Consider the following 23442-nt stretch of genomic DNA (forward strand, 5'->3'; position numbering starts at 1 on the left):
TCTCTCTTTCTATCCAAGGCAAAAAACAGTCTACAGTCATAAATTATAGGATCAGGGTCTCGTTCTACATAAAGTGTATTTTTTCCCATAAATAGGTCATTTGGATCCACATTCAATTAGATTGTGGTTGATCTGGCTATGGTCTTAACTCCAGTTTCCTGTCTGTATCTATGACTCTCTTCTCTTTTAGAAGTTTAAATGTATTCAAAGCTAAGTTAATTAAACAGCGGCCCCAACTACCTTCTGAAGAAGAGAATTCCACATTGGAATGACTCTTGGAGAGTAAAGGGGAGATCTCTTTTGTTTAAGTTGTCTCTTAGTTTTTGTCTTCCCAACACCAAGAAATATCCTCCTGGTGGTCGATACTAAACAATTCTCTCAACATCTTAAATAACGGATATGGCATCGGGCCAGGTCAGTTCCACTTCAATAACTTTGCTTTCTTTATCTCTTCTAAGCAATGACATGAGGATAGGAGCCTCCCCCCAACGAGCTCACTTTGCATCATCATGTTGCCTCACATCACATAACTTTGCATCATCCAATGACACTGGTTAGAACCTTAAAAATCTCACAACACCAGGTTAGAATCCAAGAGGTAATGTGGAAGTACAAACTTTTGGAGCTCTGCTCCTTCATCAGCCATCTAGTGACGAAAGTTTGTACTTGCAAATAAACCTGTTCAACTATCATCTGATGTTGGGTGATTTTTAACTTTGTCCACCCCAGTCCAACACTGGCACCTCCACATACTGATTATAACATCGAGGGAAACGTTAACCTTTCATTACTCTCACTTCCAGCTTCTCTTCTAAGAAACACAATATCTTTTCAACTTTGCCCAGTGTTCCAAAAGCTTCTTCGTGCCTAGGACAGTATTTTGTGGGCACTTCCTCCTATTTAGTATGGTTTAAATTAATTGCTGCTACATCTGGATGACCAAATGCGAATTTGGCGATCAACTGGCTGAGCATCTTGAGGCTATTGTCAGGATCTGCTTGTGATCTCCACAAGACTCACCACTGAATAATCCTACTCGCTTTAGTCCACCTACCATAGTTTGCTGCACTAATCACATGTTTCAGGAGAACTTGCTCATTTTTCTCCTTCACAACCTTCTAGTCTGCAAATTGAATTCAGCAATTGGAAAATGTACTATTTCATTGTCATTTTCTTGCATTAAGGAGTCTGATAACATAGTGTCTCTATAAACATCTGGGTAAAAAGTAAACTAAATTTGTGCCTCAAGCATAAATACTTCATTCAAATTCAATGTTAATACAGGCTAGATTTGAAACTGGCACTAGCCTGATATTTTGGTGTTCACATATCTGCTGTATCTTTGAAGACAAATGTTTCATCCATTCATACTTGGATTGCTTGCATTTTCAGTTTCTTACTTGCTTTTCTTGAGTTTCGCGGTGTCTCTTTTTCTCCTTTATCCATCATCTTTTCTGAGGCCTATTTGTTCTTTCCATTCATTGCCTCACTAAAAAAGCCTTTACATGTGATATTAATATCCACTGTCTACAAGGTAAACAAAAAGATTGCCAACCAGTTCTCGTTGACAGGACTGTGCATTCCAGTTAGTCACTCCTCTCTTTTTGTTCTCACTTTCTACCTGACCAGCCCACCTTGAATTGTTCAATCTTACTCCATTCTCACAAATAATGCATTCACAATCTCTCTTGAAGAGAAAACAAAAATGAAGATACAGCATTTCAGATCATTTCAAATTTCAAAATACATCACTGTATGGTAATGAAATCAAGATGCTTTGAAAAGAACCAGTCATTTTCATTTATATTAGATTAGTTTTCATATTTCTATATTGCAGTGACTTAAATACATCCTATGGTTAAATGAAAAGCACATTTGAATTTCAGTGTTGAACATTTGCAGTCCATGTCTCAGCTACAGTGTAATCAGCTTGCTGAAACATTACTGTAGCTTTAGAATCATAAAACATTCCACATGTCTACTTGTCAAGTTATATCCAATCAAATCAGGCTTATTGCAGTTTTGCGGTCAAATCTAAAACAATGCAATGCAAGTTAAATTCTACAGCACTACAGAATTTAATTCACAAGTTAATAAAATCTAATACAATTACCTAGACACATGCAAAAAACAGCTACTAAACCACAACTCAATGCCACATAACATATATGTTAAAAACATACATCCTCACTTGCACTACTCCATAAGGTTTTACTCATTATTGTTGACTGTCAACTCAGAAAATTCAGTTTTAAAATAAAGACTATTAAATGTATGTAACTTCTTGCCTTGTTGTGACAGAAGACTTGACCACAATTGGTTCCTTGCTGCCATAATCTGTAATGCTATTTATCAAGATGTCCCCATTACTTCACATTTATTTTGGAAAAGCCACATCACAGAAATCACTGAATTTATATGAGCAATGAGCATATTTACTTCACCTCTGAAATTTGGACCATTTTTTAAATAGAATTTTTGCAGTGTGGAAGCAGGTCATTTGGCCTCAAGTCCAAACTGACCCTCTGAAGACCATCCCACTCAGTCCCACACTGTCCCTGTAGCCCTGCATTCCCATGGCTAATCCACCTAGCCTGCAAACTACAGGGCAATTTAGTATGACCAATCCACCTAACCTGCACATCTTTAGACTGAGGGGGGAAACTGGAACACTTGAAGGAAACCCATGCAAACAGGGGGAGAATGTGCAAACTCGACATAATTGCCCAAGGGTGGATTCGATCCCAGGTCCCTGGTGCTGTGAGGCAGCAGTGCTAACCACCAAGCCAACCGGTAATTCAACTGAGAGGTGTCCAAAGTTTTCAATTTTAATTTAACATAGAGACACTTTTTTATTTTAAAGACTTTAATAGGCCTCAGCGTAATTTCACTCTTCCAGCCGAAGGTTTTTCCTTCATCTCTGACGTAAGTGTAAATTTCAAAATTCACACTTTTTAATCATGACTTGCTTTCTTGAGAAAAGATTAGATTCACCTATAATTTCCAGTGTGTCAAGGATTAGAGACCAAATCAGTTATCAGTTCCACAGCATAGAGAAATAAATTCAGCAACTTCAGAAAGAATTTTCACACCAACTCTACATTATTAGCCATTAGTTTTCTTACCTTCATGACAGTAACAACTTCCAGCTTAACCCGTGAAAGCTCCTGTTGAAAGTTCTTTTGTTGTTCTTCATTTGCTTCCTCCATAGCTTTTAACCGTTTTTCCATCTCTTGCTTCAGTTTTTTACGCTTATCTTCAGATTTCTGAGCTGAGCCCAGTGCTTTCTCGAGCTCCTCAAATGCTAGAGAAACAAAGATCAAAACTTTCGTGATGTGCACCTCATAGTTGGGTCAACCAGATCAACATTCAAATATACAGAGATGTTGAACAATCACAAGTTAGGAGTAATTCATCCAAACTTTTAGTAGCCTGAAGCTGCTCTGCTCTTGAAAGACAACGTATCTGATGCTGAAAGGCAAAATGAAGCAATAAGCTTTACAATTAAATCTTGATACTCAAATATATAGTACCAGATTGCATCCACCACTGAAAGTTGATGAGCAGAAACTTCACACATATTCTTCAAGTGTTTAACATGTATTTGACCAAATTAGGTTTTGTGAGATATGGCTTAGAAGTGGACCAACGTAAGTACAGGAGTGAATATATTTCAAGAGAAATGGAAACTGAAGTTATTGAAGTTTGAACCTACATCTATTAGAATTTCCATTCGAAGTTATACTTCTAGCTTTGAAATATTAGCATGCCATTTTCAAATATGGCAAATGTTTTCTCAAAAAGCTAGAATATCATTGTCTAAGTTCTTTTATTACTTTAAAGGATTGGTGCAGACTAATTCTGAACTCAAGATACCAATGTAATTAATGACTCTAGAGGCTACCGAGAACCATCAAAGTCTTTGCAGTTATGGGGAGAAATAGCCAACAACTATACAATCCGCCTTTTTTTTTAACCATTTTATTGAATACAACTGTCATGACAAGAATGTACAAAGTATCTAAGTAGTACAAATCTCAGTTTATGCTTTTCTAAAAGGCTACTTTTGTCTACAGAATTCCATAAATGGTGAGTTCTTTTGCTATAATCTACCTTTTCTCATAATATTTTTATACTTCTTAAAATTATCAAATAATGCTCACTAAAGTATTTTAAAAATGATTTGCAATACTTCATTCAGTAAATAACTTTCAAAAATAAAATGTCCTATTAGTTTAGGATTTATTTGCACATATTGGCCCAGCTATGACAATTAGATAACTTATCAGTAAATCCTCCAAAATGGTGCAAGAACTTAAGGTTCTTCTTCAAATAACGGTAATGAGACTTGCCCAAATACTCTCAGTAGATAGGCTATGCTGGTTTTAACACCTGATCTGAACGGCAGTCTTTCTGACAAAGCAATACAGCACTCCAGTGAAGGAGTAGTATTGTACAAACAAAAGAGGATGGTGTGTGTTTTGGATGAGGTCTTGGGGTATTATCCAGATATCAATCCTTGCATACAGTCATTAGTATCCTCAGTAAGAGAAGCACAGTAGAGAAAATAATGTGGTATTTTTAAAAAATATTAATTCATTCATTAAATAGGGTTTGGGGGGGTAAAGAGGTCAGGTGATGTTCTTCTAAGAAAATTTGTTCCAACCTCTTAGAACACAAAGTCCATGAAATATAGATATTGACATTCATATCTCGATTCAATGAATAATGGTGAATTTGAATATTTGACCATTCCAGTATACTTCTGGATGATCTTCCAATCTCAAATTTCAGCTCACTTGATATCCCACACTTAAATCTCATTTGTCATGTTCATGTCCTTTGAACTCAACTTGACCGAAAATTTTAAATTCTCATCTCTGTGAATTCCTTCATTGATTTCTTTCTTCCATCACTGGACAACCCCAACCAAAATAAAATTATTCCAGAGTTTCAACTTGCTTACATTGACTACTCCTTCATTAAGTGGCACCTGTCCTTTCAGTCACCCAAATTCAATGCTGAGCAAAAAGAAACAAACAAAAACTGCAGATGCTGGAAAGCAGAAGTAAAAAGAAATTGCTCGAAAACCCAGAAGGTCGGGCAGGATCTGTGGAGAGAAATCAGAGTTAATGTAATAGGACTGAAAACGTTAACTCTGCTTTCTGTCCACAGATGTTGCCAGACCTGCTGAGTTTTTCCAGCAAGTTCTGTTTTTGGTCCTCCAAAAGTCATCTCCTCTCCACTTCTTGAGCGCCCTCCTTAAAATCTACCATTCTTAAAAACCGTCTGCTCATTGCTCCGAAATGGATTTCATTGACTCAATGCTCATTTTTGTTCTGATGCCTCTGGGAAAATTCTGGGTACAAGTTCCTGGATCTGTCAAATCTACTCAAATCTACAAAACATATTTGAACAACATCATATTACGTTAAAAAAAATTGTTAATGGTTGATTCCAAGATAACAGTAGAAGTTATAGTCCCATAGTGTTGCTAAATGAAAATCCCCCAACTATCATTCATCACCTGGTTCTCTACACTTTTTGTTGCTTTGTATAAATTAAAATATATCTTGGAATAGCTGATTAGAAAACAATTCACTCAAACTAAAGCAACTTCTGAGAAAAGTGATAAATATCAGAAACTAAAATCTCAATGAATCCAAATACTTCTTACCAGGACATTTATACACATCTGGGGACAAGTAATACAAAGATTCTGAAAAATAACAGGAGACCAAAAGGACCATGTGCTGAAGCAAAAAAACCATGCTAGAAATCAAGAAGATTACAGCCACAGCCTTTTTCTCAGGGTAAGGGAGTCCAAAACTAGTGGGCATAGGTTTAAGGTGAGAAGGGAAAAGATATAAAACAGACATCAGGGGCATTTTTTTCACACAGAGGATAGTGAGTGTATGGAACAAGCTGCCAGAGGAATGGAGGAGGCTGGTACATGTACAAAAATGTAGACAGATTCCAAGCAGGACCTCACACCTGAAGTGCTTTGTCTAAGTTGTGATGTCACCTCATGTAGATTGATAAAACTTTTAATTATTTAGGGACAAAGATGTGAAAGGAATCTGGATTTTGCATTTTAAACAGCAATCTACCTCCTAATTGATTGAAGGATTCAACAAGGGCAGCTAGTTTTAAACTTGTTTAGAAATACTGTGTCTTATACCTTCCAATTAAATCACGTCTGAGAAAGCAGTGGAGCTCAGAAAACTTGCAATTTCAAATAAACTGGTGTCATTTGATTTTTGACATTTAAAAGGCATCTGGATGGGTATATGAATTGGAAGGGTTTATAAGATGTGAATCAAGTGCTGGAAAATGGGACTAGATTAATTTAGGATATCTGGTCTGTATGGATGAGTTGGACTGAAGGGTCTATTACCGACATAGGAGGTCATTCAGCCCATTTTGTCCACCCCAGTTACCAAGATCTGTCGACACTCTCATCACTTTCTGATTCTAGGCCTATGGAGGCTACCACAACATAACACAAACAAATATCGACATACTACTTAGAGGTTATGAGAGTTTCTACTCCTTTCACGCAATGAGTTCCAGAGTCTCTCTCTAGCTCTGAAAAGAAAAACACCCCTAAACACTCCTCTTAGGTTTGGGCAAGGGTATAATAGCCCTTGGGTATTGATGCTTCTACTAATGGAAAAAGTTTTCCTATCCACTCTATGTCCCTCCACCTTATATACCTCTATCAAGTCCCTTCACAACCTTCACTGATCCAGCAAAAACATAGAACATAGAAGAATACAGCGCAGTACAGGCCCTTCGGCCCTCGATGTTGCGCCGATCCAAGCCCACCTAACCTACATTAGCCCACTATCCTCCATATGCCTATCCAATGCCTGCTTAAATGCCCATAATGAGGGAGAGTCCACCACTGCTACTGGCAGGGCATTCCATGAACTCACGACTCGCTGAGTAAAGACACAGAGATAAACAACCCCAGCTTATCTAGTCTTTCATCACTGCTCAGATCCTGCAACCCAAGCAGGATCCTGGTAAATCACTGCAATCTCACTCTTCATTTTCAATAATATGGTGACTAGAACTACATACAGTCCTTCAGCTATGGCCCAGTTAGAATATTGTCCAGTTCCAGCAGAACCTTCTTGCTCTTGCATTCTTTGCCTTGACTTTCACAATTGACCTGAACAGCTTGAATCTTAATAAGACTTTGGACATTACTTGCTTACAGTGTGTAAACAGGCCCTTCGGTCCAACAAGTCCACACCGACCCGCTGAAGCGCAACACACCCAGACCCATTCCACTACATTTACCCCTTCACCTAACACTATGGGCAATTTAGCATGGCCAATTCACCTAACCTGCACATTTTTGGACTGTGGGAGGAAACCAGAGCACCCAGAGGAAACCCACGCAGACACGGGGAGAATGTGCAAACTCCACACAGTCAGTCGGTCGCCTGAGGCGGGAATTGAACTGGGTCTCTGGCACTGACCACTGTGCTGCCCACAAACAGTTAACAGGTATATGATTACTTTTCTACAAATATTGTTATTGCAGCTTTTTTGCGCAAGCCTACACATTTAACTTCAAGCTCCTCATCCATAATTGCCATTAATGCCAAAAATTTAATTATTTCCTTCGGCAAATCAAAATAATAAAATCAGCACCTACACGGATGCATAAGTGAGTTGAGGATCAAATCAAAAATACCATTACAGCTGTTCTGTAGCTCAACTAATATGCAAGGATGAACACTAACAGGAGTTAAAAAGAAACTATTTCCATGGAGTTGGAACGTGAAAGTGTCAGAAGTTAGTTACAGTTTTGGTTAAATCTGCTTTCAAACGAATAATAATACTTGTTGGAAATATGTTGCTGGAAAAGCGCAGCAGATCAGGCAGCATCCAGGGAACAGGAGAAGTGTCAGAAGTTAGTTACAGTTTTGGTTAAATCTGCTTTCAAACGAATAATAATACTTGTTGCTCTTGGGAAAGAGTCCATATAAGTTTTTTGTGTAATCTGTTTGTCAAAAACACAATTGGCCCTTGTACCTGTCAAGGTCAATTTTGCTCATCTTAGATTATCTACAATGGTGAACAACAGCACAACATGCATAAGCACAACATTGTTATATCAGTTTCACAGCAAGTATCAGCATTTTCTTTGCAGTTAACAATGGCACATTAGTGAAAAAAGCAAGCAAACATCACAAAACCACACGTAAGGCCACTTAAAAGTCAAATCTATGGATCTCAGGCAATTCAAGTGCATTGTGTTAAAGATTAGTTTTGTCAGAATGCGAACCGGTTTTTATTTGACAAATTTCATGCTTGCATGTTATACACAGAGATTGGATTCAGAAGTCCTGTATTTGATAAGTTTGTGAGATCGACCAGATAGAATATTAGGAGAAAGTGAGGACTGCAGATGCTGGAGATCAGAGCCAAATCGTGTGGCTGGAAAAGCATAGCAGGTCAGGGCAGCATCTGAGGAGCAGGACAGCCAATGGTTCAGGCATGAGCGCTTCATCAGCAATGTGGAGATGGGGGGGCCCAACGGGACTAAGAGATATATAGGAGGGTTGCGGGGCTGAGGGAAGGTAGCCTGGAAGTTGGGGGGGTTGATGGTGATTGGTCAGAGAGGAACGGAGCTGCCTCACCTGCTGTGCTTTTCCAGTGCCACAGATTGAAAATTACTCCAGTGAAGCATCAATACATGAACTGCATGTTCAACTAATAGATTTGACAACACAGAATTGCTCATTTATTTGATTCATACAAGCATCTATCAGGAATCAGTTTTTAAAGCAAAGATATGAAGCACTTCAACAAGTGTAATGAAAAAACAGATTATTGAGATCACCCATGGTTCAGCTAGTTAAGCCATACAGATTCAGCCAATTCAAGGCTGACCTCTAATCTGCATCAAAATCTATTATCTATAGTTCATGTGCACTATTAGATTTTTTGATCTGAAAAGATGTAGGTGCTACATTATCCAGTTGTTTCCACTGACGGTTAATGGAACGTAAAAGATGAACTGATTCAAGAATTTGCTAACTCATCATGCAGGGTACAACTATTCTAATGCTAAGATTTTCTTCATGATCAGAAAGTACGCTCAAACATTCAGATCTGTGCAATTATTCACCATTGTACTTGGTGAAAATATTAAAAACTCATTTACATTTGTAAAATTTATTTTGAAAAATTCAGCATTAATTTTACTACCTGGAATAACTGCAAATTAGTCATGAAATGGATGCTAAAAATATCCATAATTGGAAGAATTATCACTTGACAAATATTTTGCATGAAAGAAACAATTGATTTTTGTCCTGATTAACAAAGGACCATGAGCATTCAAGATTTAATCCATTGCCTGAGAAACATAGGGGTTTACTTATTGAGCAAGTGCAAGCACTATGGAGTGTAAGAAAGAAGAGTCCTTACCCCAGTCCTGTTCATACAAGGCTTGGGAAAGGCACCATGATTCACTTATTTGCATGCAAGGATGTACAGAAATAAAATGCTGTGTAAGATTTCTGCATAATGAACCTCAAAAATACAAACAGTAGAAACCTAATACTGCTTTCTTTTTAAGATAAGCTAACTGAAATCTGTTCCAGCAAGCAATACTTAATGCATTTGCTATACTTTGCCATCTTTATAAAAATTATCAACTTCTAAGAATCAAAGCTTACAAATATTTCTAACTTTGCCCAAGTACCAAAGCAAAAACAAACACTGCTGCAATGTAAAATGTGCACATGATATAACAAAATGTGAACAATAACCAGATTTCCATTTCGTTGAACCTGATGCCAATTACCCAAGATCAGAATAGTTTATAAAATATGGGTCATTATACTTTTATCTCATTATGAAATTAATAATTTTAAGTCCTCCTGATAAAGGAGGCTGAAAATAGTTTCACAGGTGCCAGTGCTAAGTGGTCTTACTTTCAGTACGGCAAATGTTAACAGGCTATTTATTCATAGAGGTACAGAAAGTTCTGGCAAACCTGATCCTGGCCTCACTGAATATCTATATGCAAATACATTTTTTTGCAAAAGCTTCACTGCACTGCAATCAGTAGTGGGAACCTTGCTTTCCCCTTCATAATCTGGGCATAATTAAGTCAATGCTAGTGGTACTACAAATTTACAGCAAAGAAAAACATTGCAATTCTTATTAGCTACTGTTTCATTAACCTGAAAACGAGGAAATTATATAGAATGAATATACTCAGGATGTAAAACCAACAAAAATCAAAAATAAAGATCTAATATTAAATACACTTAGTCATTACTGTCAAATACTTGCAGCCTGGATTTTTTAGTCAATAACACAATATTTAATTACAGTTGCAACTGCATACAAAGTTTTTATTCACTTTTAAAAAGCTCTGTACTGGAATGAGTGTGTCGCTGGCAAGGCCAGCATTTGTTTCTAATCGCTAACTGCCCCAGAGAGGATGGAAATGATAACATTTCTTGAATCATTACAGTCCATTTGGTGCAAGTACAACAGACTACAGCTAAGGAATTATAACTGTGAGTGAACAACTGATACAATTCCAAATAAGGATGGTGTGCATTGAAGCAGAAATTGAAGCTGGTGGTACCCCATTCATTGCTATCCTCATCTTTCTGTGTTTGAAGTCACTGGTTTAAAAGTTGCTGTTCAAGGGAGACTTGGTGATTTGCTGCAGTCTACCTTGGAGATACTGCACATTGCTGGAAATGGTGGATGAAGTGAATGTGATGAATGGAGTGTGTTCAAGTGAGCTATTTAGTTCTCAATGGTATTAAGTTTCTTCACTGTTGTTGGAGCTCATTCAGACAAGTGGAGAGCATTTTGTCATAATCCTAGTTTGTGGTCTTTCGATGGAGGACAGTTTTTCAGGACTCATGAGAATTAATCGCTGCAGAATTCCTAGCCTCTGACCTGGTCATGTGCCCGTAGCTATTACGGGACTGGTTCAGTTAGATTTCTGGACCAAGGTAACCTCCAGAATATCGACAGTGAGAGATTCGAGGGCAGTCATGCAATTTAACATCAAAGGGAGGTAGTTAATTTTTCTCTTGTTGGACATGGTCACTGTTGGCACCTAATAGGCATGGAATCAGCACATTCCTAAACTTTGTTCACGTCTTTTGAATGGACATCTTTAATGTTAATGTGGATCTCTCTCTTCACCTTCTAGGCAGCTATAACGTTGTATGCCGCACTCTGTTGTTACCTTGAAGCACTTACGCAGTATGATCTGCCTATAAAGTACGTATGGCAACACTTTTGACTGTACCTCGGTACACACCACAGTAATAAATCAAATCAAACCTTGCTGAGTATGGACACTTGTCTGAGGATTGCAAATGTTGCTGAACACCATGCAATTGTAAGTAAGCAACCCCACTTCTGACCTCTGATGGAAGGAAGGTCACTGATGAAGCAAGCGAAGATGGGTGGGATGAGGATACTAGCCAAAGGACATCCGGCAATGCCTTTTAACTGATAGGATTCAGCTCCAGCAACCACAACCATCTTTTGTGCTGAGTATGACTCCAGCCCCGGAAGGATTCCAGACTTCAATTCTGTCACTTCTACTTGATGCCACACTTGGTCAAATGATGCCTTAATGTCTAGGTGGTCACTCTGATTATATCTTTGGTCCATTTTTAGACCAAAGCTGTCCTGAGTTCAAGAGCCATGTGACCCTGATGGAACTCAAATTGAACAGTAAGCACCTTACTGCTGTTTAAGAGTTGCCTGACAGAAGTATCAATCAAAGCTTCCATTACTTTTGTAGTTAGTCAAGGTTAGTCATCTGAGGTAAGGTGATAAACAATAATTAGCAGGACATATCCTTGCCCATGTTGACATGGTGTCAGTTGACTTACTGGAGTCAATGGTGTGGACTCCCAAGGCCAGTCACTGCCAATGGTTTACCAAAAGTACTACTTATGGCGAGTATATCCTGCAGGTTAGCATTGGCCGTAAAGTACAAATTGGTGTTAGGATTATAGAAGGCGGATCCTTGGTTAAAATATGGGACAACTATCACAACTTTGGCATAACTCCCCAGTGTCAGGACAGAGGATTTTTCAGGGACCAATTCATATGGTGCACCTTTAAGATTTTTGGTTTCCAGTTCAACACGAGGTCATCTGTCAGGTTTATTGATTGCTAACCTCTCTGTGCTGGTTTTATGAAATGAATTAGCTTGCCTGTTGATTTAAGACAGTAATTAACTCAGAACTTCCACGAACATTACCACTACATCACCATTACCATTTTGTGCAGCAATTTACTGTATTCCCAAGTCAAAAACAACAGAGACACTCTGTAGGGTATCTGGGACAATTGTGAACAGAGCAAGCAGAATCTTTGGCCGAGGGCAAGATGTAAAATGGAAAGGAAGGAATGCCAAAAGCATTGAGTTTGACTGAGTAAACGAACACTAAGAGAAGGTGCTGGAGGTGCAGCTTAGACCAGTTTGTGAGCCGGTTGCTTATTCTGGAGCACAAGATGTCCATGCAGCAGTAGCAGTGCATTTATAGTTACTGTTGTGCCCAGTGTTGCAGTCATGAAGTGCTGATGCATCCTCTAAGTGGATTAGGGATGTGCTGTGACAGTCCTTAATAGTGGGAACATGTCAAATGCCAATATCTGTGGTCATATGTCTGGCTGGTGGCCATGGATTGAGCCCTAAGATGCTGATGGCTGATGTCAAAAATTAAGATCCTTCATAACATGCAGTGAGCTTAAGTTTCCAGGTGCACAATCAGACCATTGAGAACAGGATATGGTGGTTCCACAGGATGTTGATGAGGCCACTTTTGTTGTACTGTGTGTAGTTCTGGTCGCACTACTAAAGGAAGGATATTTAAATTGGAGGGGGTGCAGAAAAGATTTACCAGGATGTTTCCAGAACTGCAGAGTTTAAGCCATAAAGAGGCGCTAGATAACTGGAACATTTTTCACTGGAGATTGAGGGGCGATCTTATAGAGGTTTATAAAACCATCGTGAGTATAAATAAGGTGAATAGCAACGGTGTTTTCCTGACTGGAGGGGAATTCAAAATTAGAGGACATATTTTTCGGGTGAAAGGAGGAAGATTTAAAAAGGACCTGAGGAGCAACTTTTTCACAAAGAGGGTGATTGACATGTGAAATGAACTGCCTGAGGAAGTGGTAGATGCAGGTACAGTTACAACATTTAAAAGACATGTGGACAGGTATATAAATAGGAAGGGTATAGAGGAATATGAGCAAAATTCAGGAAAATGGGCCGAGTTTAGTTTGAAACGTTTGGTTAGCATGGACGAGTTGGACCGAACGGTCTGTTTCCATGTCGTACGACTCTGTACGACTTTTGGTTGAGATGGTGGCAGAGTAAGACGCTCCAGCCGGAGCTCCTCTGCTCGCCAGCAACTTTTACTTTCATTTTTTCCCCTTGCTGCAGTTTTTTCTCCCCCCTGCACCCAACATTAAACTTCTTAAAGTACCCTACCTGGAGAGAGTAGAGAACTGAGTCCAAGACCAGCCCGTGAGATGATTCGTGGCCAGACCCCGGAATGGCAGGAGGAAGTGAGGACTGTAGATGCTGGAGATCAGAATTGACAGCATGTTGCTGGGAAAGCACAGCAGGTCAGGCAGCATCCGAGGAGGAGATTCGACGTTTCGGGCAGGAGCCCTTCATTAGGAATGAGGTTTGTGGGCCAGGGCTGAGAGATAAAGGGAGGGGGTGTTGCTTGGGAAGCGAGAAAGTGAAAGCAGAAGGTATCATTATTAGGTTTGCAGATGACATGAAGGATGAGGGTGTTGTCCACAGTGAGGGGGATGGTCTCAGGCTGCAGTCTGAAGGTTGAGGCTGGGACAGAATTTCAAGAGAGTCATTTCAATTGATAACCAGGCAGAGATGTTTGCTGAAACGGTCCGCAAGAAGGCATCCTGTCTCCCTGATGTAGAGGAGATGACATTGTTAGATGTACAGGTAAATTTCTGACGGATGTGGAAGGATCCCTTCGGGCCTTGGGCAGAAGTGTGGGCGCAGGTTTTGCACTTCCTGCGGTGGCAGGGAAAGGTGCCAGGAGCGGGGATTAGGTTGATGGGGGGTGTGGACCTGACAAGGGAGTCGCGGAGGGAATGGTCTCTCTGGAACGCTGATAGGGTGAGGGTGGGGTCCGTTTGGAGGTGGCGGAAGTGGCAGAGGATGATGTGATGTATGCGGAGGTTGGTGTGGTAGAAGGTGAGGGCCAAGAGGATTCTGGCCTTACTGCGTTGGGACGGGTGGGGTTTAAGAGTGGTGGTGCGTGAAATGGAGGAGATGTGCTGGAGGGCATAGTCAACCATGTGGGAAGGGAAGTTGCAATCATGGAAGGAGGCGGCCATCTGGGACATTCTCAGGTGGAACTGGTCATCCTGGGAATAGATGCAGCAGAGGTGGAGGAATTTGGAATAAGGGATGACGTTTTTACAGAAGGTAGGGTGGGAGGAGGTGGAGTCAAGGTAGCTGTGGGAGTTGCTGGGCTTGTATTATATGTCTGGAATGCAGCACAGCATGCGTGGGCCTAGTCACGGCTGGAGCAGGAATACATAGAACATAACAGCGCAGGACAGGCCCTTCGGCCCTCGATGTTGCGCCGACCTGTCATACCAATCTGAAGCCCATCTAACCTACACTATTCCATGTACGTCCATATGCTTGTCCAATGACGACTTAAATGTACTTAAAGTTGGCAATATAGTGAGAGCACGGGCCAAGTCCCAAAAGTGAGTCGCATCTGGAGCAGGAGCAGCAGCCGAGTGAGTGCGGGCCGAGTTGGAAGCTGAGTCATGGCTGGAGCAACAGCAGAAGCAGCCCAAGCCCATGTTGGCTGGGGGACAGGTCCCGGAGGCGTGCCTAGGCCAGAGGCCAGTGCATGGATGCAGCAAAGCCTCATGCTCTGAAGCCCAGTGAGCACCACCTCAATGAAAGAGGACTATAACTTGACTACTTTAAAAATACTTTTTATTCTCATTCTGGACTTTCTTAAGCTCTATATTCCCATACTAGTTTTTCTTTTACTATTTTACTATTTCTGTGACAACACTTGAACTATCTGTACCTAAGATGGTGCTGAGAGGCAACATTACAAACTTTTCAGTGCACTTATTCGAGTGCAAGTGACAATAAGGACTATTCTGGAATAGGACCATCTCTTCAAATAATAAAATTGGAAGCTCTTTACCAAGTCTGGACAAGGAAATTTCAGTTGGAATATTTAACACAAAACATGTACAAAAAGCAAAATCTGGAGGGGGAAAGAAACATGGGCTAAGAGAAAGAGAGAGAGAGACAAAAAATCCCTTCAGAGAGGATGCAAGCCATTTGGCCTATTCAGTCCACACCAACCCTCCAAAGAGAATCCCACCCATACCCACCCTGTATTTCCCATGGCTAATCCACCTAGCTTGCACATCCCTGGACACTATGTGCAATTTAGCATGACCTATCCACCTAACCTGGACTGTGGGAGGAAACTGCAACACCCAGTGGAAACTCACACAGACGGGGAGAACATTCAAATTCCACACAGAGCCGCTCAAGGCTGGAATCGAATCTGGTCCACTGGTGCTGTGAGACCGCAGTACGAGCCAGTGAGCCACTATGCTGCATCAGTGACAATGAAAAATTTCACAAAAATATTATGACTTGAAAGAATGAGGCATGACATTTGGAATACTTCTTAAGTGCCAGTAGCAGTAATTACAATACAAAATGTCATTAAAACTCCCCATTTGCCCAAATCTGACATCTTTGAAGAGAAAATGAGGTCTGCAGATGCTGGAGATCAGAGATGGAAATGTGTTGCTGGAGAAGCGCAGCAGGTCAGGCAGCATCTAGGGAACAGGAGAATCGACGTTTCGGGCATTAGCCCTTCTTCAGGAATCATTCCTGAAGAAGGGCTAATGCCCGAAACGTCGATTCTCCTGTTCCCTAGATGCTACCTGACCTGCTGCGCTTCTCCAGCAACACATTTCCTAATCTGACATCTGCAATGCATTTCAAGGCCAAATTGCTCAATGAGCTTACAGTGTAATGATGATGCAAAATAAGCAAGGTAAACCTGACAGCAATTGTTTTTGCACTTAACTGTGAACAATAGAAGTTGCAATCCAATTGACTTGTAAAAAAAAAGGTCTCCGATATCCCTATCATTATTCTTACCACAGCCCTGCAAAATTCTTAGATGATCTGGGGCTGTGAGAAAACTTGGAGAACTCTTACATGATTATCGAGGCAACAACTTGACATAATCATTGACATGGAATTATACCTCTCAGACAGTACCCCAGACAGCTCAACAAAATTCCTAGGTCCTGACGCACCAGCAGGACATAGCCATCAGTGGCACAACAGTGGTACAGAGCAACCTCGGCTATCCGAACATCAATTATCCGAATTTCAGATTATCCGAACAAGGTCTCAAGGTCCTGCAAAAATTTTATTAAATTTAAGTAAAAGCACACAGAGGAGGCAGCCCGGGCTGGCGGCGGTAGCAGGAACAGGGCCGCCATGAGAACCCTACTCCTGCCACCACCACAGGAACCCAGATGAGTTATCCGAACAATCAGTTTAACGAACAAAATACTCCCCGCCTGTCTTGTTCAGATAATTGAGGTTCTTCTGTACATAATTAGGAAACAGTTGCTTTGAGAGTTTTCAACATTGGCTCCAAACCCAATGGAGTTTTATGGCATCAGGTCATACAAGGAAATATCTTTTTGAATACTACTTAAAACACTCCCTCCCCCCTTAGCTGATGAGTCTGGATTCTTCTACCAGTGCCAGCATGTCATACATGGCTCAATGAAGAGTGCAAGAGTGTGTAGCAGAAGCAGAATGATACATACCTAAAAATGAAGGGTCAACCAAGTGAAATAACAACATAAGACTACTTGAATGCCAAACAGCAGAAGCGACATATAACGCAGAGGACTTTGCTTGTAAGAAGGCCTATGGTGTATTAGCGTTCATTAGCAGAGGGATTGAATTCAAGAGTCGTGAAGTGATGTTGCAACTGTACAGGACTTTGGTTAGACCACATTTGGAGTACTGTGTGCAGTTCAGAACGCCTCACTTTAGGAAAGATGTGGAAGCTTTGGAGAGGGTACAGAGAAGATTTAACAGGATGTTGCCTGGAATGGAGAATAGATCGTATGGGGATAGGTTGAGAGTGCTAGGTCTTTTCTCATTGGAACGGCGAAGGATGAGGGGTGACTTGATAGAGGTTTATAAGATGATCAGAGGAATAGATAGAGTAGACAGTCAGAAACTTTTTCCCCGGGTACAACAGAGTGTTACAAGGGGACATAAATTTAAGGTGAAGGGTGGAAGGTATAGGGGAGATGTCAGGGGTGGGTTCTTTACCCAGAGAGTGGTGGGGGCATGGAATGTACTGCCTGTGGGAGTGGTAGAGTCAGAATCTTTGGTGACCTTTAAGCGGCAATTGGATAGGTACATGGATGGGTGCTTAAGGTAGGACAAATGTTCGGCACAACATCGTGGGCCGAAGGGCCTGTTCTGTGCTGTATTGTTCTATGTTCTATGTGGTCCCAGAGACAATGGATCAAACCTAATCTCTGTAGTCCTGCTACATCCGGTCATGAAAAGTGGTGGACAAATAAATAGGTAACAGGAATCATTGTCTCCACAAATATTCCCATAAATTAACATTGGTAAACCCAGCATATCAGTGGAAAAGGCAAAGCTGAAATATTGCATCCATCTTCAATCAGAAGTGCCAAGTGAAATTTCTGTCTCTGCCTGCTAGAGACATCCCCAACACCACAGATTCCAGTCTTCAAACAATTTGATTCTCTCCATATAATTAAGAAATGGCTGAAGGCAATGAATAATGCAAAGGTTATGGCTCTGACAGCATTCCAGTAGCAGGACTTAAGGCCTGTGGTTCAGAGGGAGCAATGAACACAGCTAAGTTGTCACACTACAGTCAGAACAATAGCATCGCCCTGACAATGGGAAAATTTGCTCATGTATATCCTAAATATAAAAAGCAGGGTAAATCCGACCAGTGGCCAATTACCTCTGATCTATCCACTCTCTATCATCAGCACGGTGGTGGGAGTGGCTGGCTGATAGTATTATCATGTGGCAATTACAAAGGAATAACCTACTCCGACACTCAATTTGGGTTCTACAAGGCCAATTCTGCTCATGACCTCATGACTCCACTAGTCTAAAAATCAATAAAGGAGCTGAACTTCAGAGATAAGATCAGTGTGACTGCCCTTGACAGAAAGGCAATGTTCAACCAATGAGACATCCGGGAACTCAAACAAATATAAAATCAATTAAAAAAAAATGGAAGCTCTATGCGGGTTGGAGTAATAGTGAGCAGAGAGGAAGCAGGTGTTGACTGCTCGTTATTCAGCTTCAAGACAGGTAGCTGCTTCAAGACATCAACCTGCTCAGAGATGTTATTACACATCTCTTCAGCATGGTATATTTGAACCTGGGTCCCCTAGTCCAGAGGTAGGGTCACTATCACTGCAACCCCAAAGCATCCTTCATCTTCTATATAATGTCCAAGGTCCAACATCTTCATTTCATCTGTCAATGACTTCCCTCCATCATGAACAACAGAAGTGGGGATGTTTGCTGATGATTGCATCAGGTTTAGTGCCATTCATGACTCCTCAGATTCAGGGTGCAGTAACACCTAGACAAGATTCAGGCTTGAGCTGATCTGTGGAGTGATTATTATTTGCCAGTGAGGTGCCAGGTAATGACTATTTCAAAAAAGAAACAAATCTCATTCGTGCCTCTAAGCTTAACTAGCATTGCCATCTTTTATCTCCCTATAATCAGCATCCTGGGGATTATCAATAACCAGAAACTGAACTGGACCAATTGTATCAATAGTATTGCTACAAGAGTAGGACCCCCAAGACTCCATAACAACTTAGCTACTTCATCTCCCATCCAGTGCCTATCCACTATGTAAAATATATGCCAGGTGTGATGGAATACTTTTCACCTGTATGGATGGATGCAGTTTCAACAATGTTCAAAAAGCTTTACACTATCCATCGTGAAATAACCTGTTTGACTGGCATCTTATCCACTATGCTGCATTTTGGTAGCAACATGTACTGTCTGTAAGATTGCTCTGCAGTTACTCACTAACACTCTTTTCAACAGGACCTTCCAAAAACTCAGCCTCCAACACTTAGGAAGGTAAGGGCAGCAGATGAATAGGAACACTACAACTTGCAAGTGGCCCTTCAAGTACACCACTACCCTGACTCAATGATATCAACATCCTTTCAGTGTTGTGAATTCAGAATCCTGGAAATTCCTTCCTAACAGCACTGTGGGTGCGCATGTACCCGTGGACTGCACAAGCACAAGGCAGCAATTCATCACCATCTTCTCAACAGCAATTAGGGATTGACAACAAATGCTGTGTACCAAAAAGCCTAGCCAGTGATTACACCTCACAGAGAAATAAAAACAAAAATTCAAAGCATTGTTTTTTTGTTTGCAAACTTTGTTGGCAATAATTAACTGCCCATCCACATTTGCCCATGAGCAATTGGTAGTGAGCCACTTTCTTGAACCATTGTAGTTCATGATGTGAAGGTAAACAACAGTGCTGTCAGGAAAATAATTCTCAGTTTTTGACATTAAAATAGAGAGCAAACAGCAACAAATTCCAAGTTAGGATGGTGGCTCCTTCATTGGTTGTGTTCTCATGCATCTGCTAACCATGTCCATAGACGTGATGGAGGTCGTCAGTTTGGAAGGTCTGCCAAAGCGGGCTTTCTGAGCTCCTGTACAGGACACACTAACGTGGTTGTGTATCAATGGCGGACATGATGTGGAATTGCCGATGTTGGACTGGCTACCTTACGAAGGAGCACCGCTCCAAAAGCTTGTACTTACAAATAAACCTGTTGGACGACAGACTGGTGTTGTGATTTTTATCAATGGTTGAGACCGTGAATATTTCAATGGTGGCTGGGCATCATCAACTGGGTTACTATGCCCAGGATGTTGTTGGAGCTGTACCCATATAAGGCAAGTGGAAATTAGATAATGGATAGGCGTTGATGAGTCAGCAGGTGAATTACTCATTGCAGAACTCCTAGCATCTAACCTGCCCTTGTAGCTTCACATGTTATGAATGATTCAATTCAGTTTCTGGTCTCTGGTCACCCCTGAATGTTGATGAAGCAAAATAAATTATAGTGTTCATCATTAATAACATGTACAAAGAAATAACATAAGTAAAAATGTATTTGCATTGTTTCAGAAAATTTAGCACCACTTCATCATTTGTTGCAGAAGAACAGCACTAATGTACAGATTATGAATTATCTTGACATTTAACATGCAATACTGGACAAACTTGATCTTCAAGTACACATAGTACCTAACTTGCACCCAACCCACAGTGATAATGCTCATTTATAGAATATAGGTTAATAATCTAATTCAAACAAATTCAATCTTTTGACACTGGGCAAGATTCAAGTATAGTACAAAGAATAGTGCACGTGACTGTTTCATGTCACTATCTTGGCAAAAAGAAGCTAAGCGCTTATTTATGAAGCTTGATGCATTGACAATTAGCTACTGCACATACTGTCGATGGTCTGGATGATCATTAAAAAATATTCAGTCCACATCTTTTCGAACTATCATTGGCAAATCACAACCAGCAGAGAAATGCCAAAGAATTAGTGACAACCAAGCAAAGTTAATGGATATGGCGAGATTGTGCTTGCAAGCATGAACCATTTGCATCAAATTAATACTTAAATGACTGAATAGGGAGACATTCAGTATTAAGTTGAAGAAACACTATGATCAATGGTGAAAATGTTCCTTCTGCCTACTACTGGCGATTAGATTATTTAAGTTAAGAATTGCAGAGCAATTAAAACATACAAATACGGGCCAGTCTAAGAAGTATCAGTGTAACATGAGCTGGTGGATAGAAACAATCTAAGCTCAAACTGTCACCAATGCTACTTCATGTTCAAAGCACACTTGATTAACTAGTCAATAAAATATCGGCCTGAATTAGACTTGCTATCTTTGACTCGCAGCTAAATCGGGATTTATATACTTATACTTTATTGATTGTGACTGACTTTCGATATCTATTGACTAAAGAAAGCAAAGACAAATTAAGTAAACTAAAATAGAACACAGCAGGAACTGCTTACCAGCTTTGTCAGACTTCTCTTTCTGTTCAAGCAGCGCTTCACGTTGTCCACTGAACTGCTGAATTTTGGCACGAAGTTGAGAGATTTCTTCTTCCTTCATCTCCAATGTTTCATGCATCTGTCGTTTTGTCTCTGCGATCACCATACCCTGTAATTTATCAACATTTTAAATTTTTGGTTATAAAATAGGCCTTTCGGATCAAATGATCTATGCTCATGTTTAGACTTCTCACATACCTCCACCTGTTTCAATTACTTTTGTCTATTTTGTCATACCAAGCCATTTATTAGTCCTCTGAATTGTCTTTTACAAGGCAATTAACTGCATCACCAAGTTTCTTCTTAGCCTTGAAATCTTCTGCTTTTTTTTAAAACTTTCTTTCAAATTGAGGGAATTGACAAGGGGGAAAATCAGTTGAGAAGAACTTAATTCTATCAGCAGCTCACTGAAGAGGAACGTACTGACAAATAAGAACTTATAAAACTCAGAACCAAAACCAACTGTAATTCAAAAACACACCAGTAGTCTGTGTGTGACTAGTATAATAAATTTAACATGCAAAATTACTTCAGATTGGAATTGACAGAAATCAGTGAAACGGATGAGAATTCCCACTGTTAAACAGACATTCTTTAAGCACCTTGATAAAGTGAGGTGCAACTGGGTTTTTAACTAATGCACTTGGTACTAATTTCATAATTATTGAAAAATGCCTTCAAAAATTAATTCTGTGAAGGAATTTAACATTTTTCAATGAGAAAAGATCTGCAATACAAAATTACAAATCTTTCATAAAAGTTAATCCATTTAAATTCTATTATAATTACTGATTAGCTCTCTGAAAAGCTCACTGAAACCCAAAGAATATGAAGTGCAGGATTTCACGCAGAATTGAATAAACAGAGCTTAGATGTGTTAAGGTTTATCCAGGGATAATGATGGGCAGCTGGATAAAAAGACTTTGCAAACATATTTGGTCATGGTTGTTGGCATCATTGGGTACACCAGCATTTACTGCCCAATCCTAGCTGTCCAGAGAGCAGTTAAGAACAAACCACACAGTAGTGGGACAAAGTCAGTAGCAGACCAGACCAGGTAAAGATGGCTGATTTCCTTCAGTAAAGGGCATTCACCAACTCTTTTTTTTTTAACAAAGGTCAATTGTGGTTATAACCGCTCTGTAATAGCTTTTTATTCCAGATTTTTACCAATTTCACAATCTGCCAAGGTGGAAACCAAACCCATGTCCCCAGAACATTTGAAACACAAACAGAAACTGCACGAAAAACTCAGCAGTTCTGGCAGCATCTGCACAGAGAAAGCACTGTTAACATTTCAGGTCCAGTGACCCTTCTTTAGTTCTGACTTACAACAACCACAGTTCTTTGGTTTTCCCCAGAATTTGAGCCTGGGATTCTGGATTAAATATTTCTGTGAAATTACCGTTGGCCCGGCACCTCCCCAGAGGAGGTTGAGTTAAGAATAGTTCAGTCAGCAAGAGACAAGGCACATGAGGTGTCTGGCTGCAGCACTCACGTAATGCTAGAGATTCACCAAGTACAAAGGTGGCAAAAAAGAAATTCAGTGATGGAAAGAATTTAAGAAGCCCTATTAGGTCAAATAGGACACCGAAGTGCCAACAGTCTGGTTCAGGCTGAGACTATGGCCAGGGAAGGGAATGGAAGCAGTGACAAAGACACTAACCTTGTTGGAAGTGTCAAAGATGGTGGCATTCTTTTTTTTATACCTAAATACTTTGTTGGAACAAATTGGTAATCACAGCAGAGGTTTTGTGCAGGCAGTACTGAAAACACAGGGGTCATGGAGGAGTTCAGACAGGCTATGTCACCTACGTCAGTATGAGAGCTGTTCCCATTTCTGTTAATTGTATTACGAGGGCAGCATGTAGATAAGGAGCAAAAGGTCTAAAGAATTCATGACTGGCATCTTCAGAAATGAAGAAGCAGCAAAGATGTTTCTTCTGCAGGGTCAACATCTCCAGATAAGCTTCATGTCCTCAATTATCAGTTTTAAGTGACTGTATGCACAGGGGAGAACTGAAACATAAAAACATGAACAAAATACTAGGTCTTCAACCATATTCTAATATTCAATGAGATTGTAACTAGTCAATTCCATTAACCTACCCTTGCCACAATTCTTCAATATATTTGCGAACAAACACCCATCATTGTCAA

At 40.3% G+C, this 23442-nt stretch overlaps 1 protein-coding gene across 1 annotated transcript in view; it reads right to left on the reverse strand.

The window, feature by feature from the left end:
* Positions 1–23442, reverse strand: part of LOC122549511 (golgin subfamily A member 4-like) — a 188897-nt gene that overhangs the window by 80351 nt on the left and 85104 nt on the right. Inside the window, 2 exon segments of the mRNA XM_043689370.1 lie at positions 3126–3304; positions 21244–21391. Of these exon segments, the coding sequence (XP_043545305.1) occupies positions 3126–3304; positions 21244–21391 (327 nt within the window).

The sequence above is a fragment of the Chiloscyllium plagiosum genome, chromosome 4, assembly GCF_004010195.1.
Source record: "Chiloscyllium plagiosum isolate BGI_BamShark_2017 chromosome 4, ASM401019v2, whole genome shotgun sequence".
Classification (NCBI taxonomy): Eukaryota; Metazoa; Chordata; class Chondrichthyes; order Orectolobiformes; family Hemiscylliidae; genus Chiloscyllium; species Chiloscyllium plagiosum.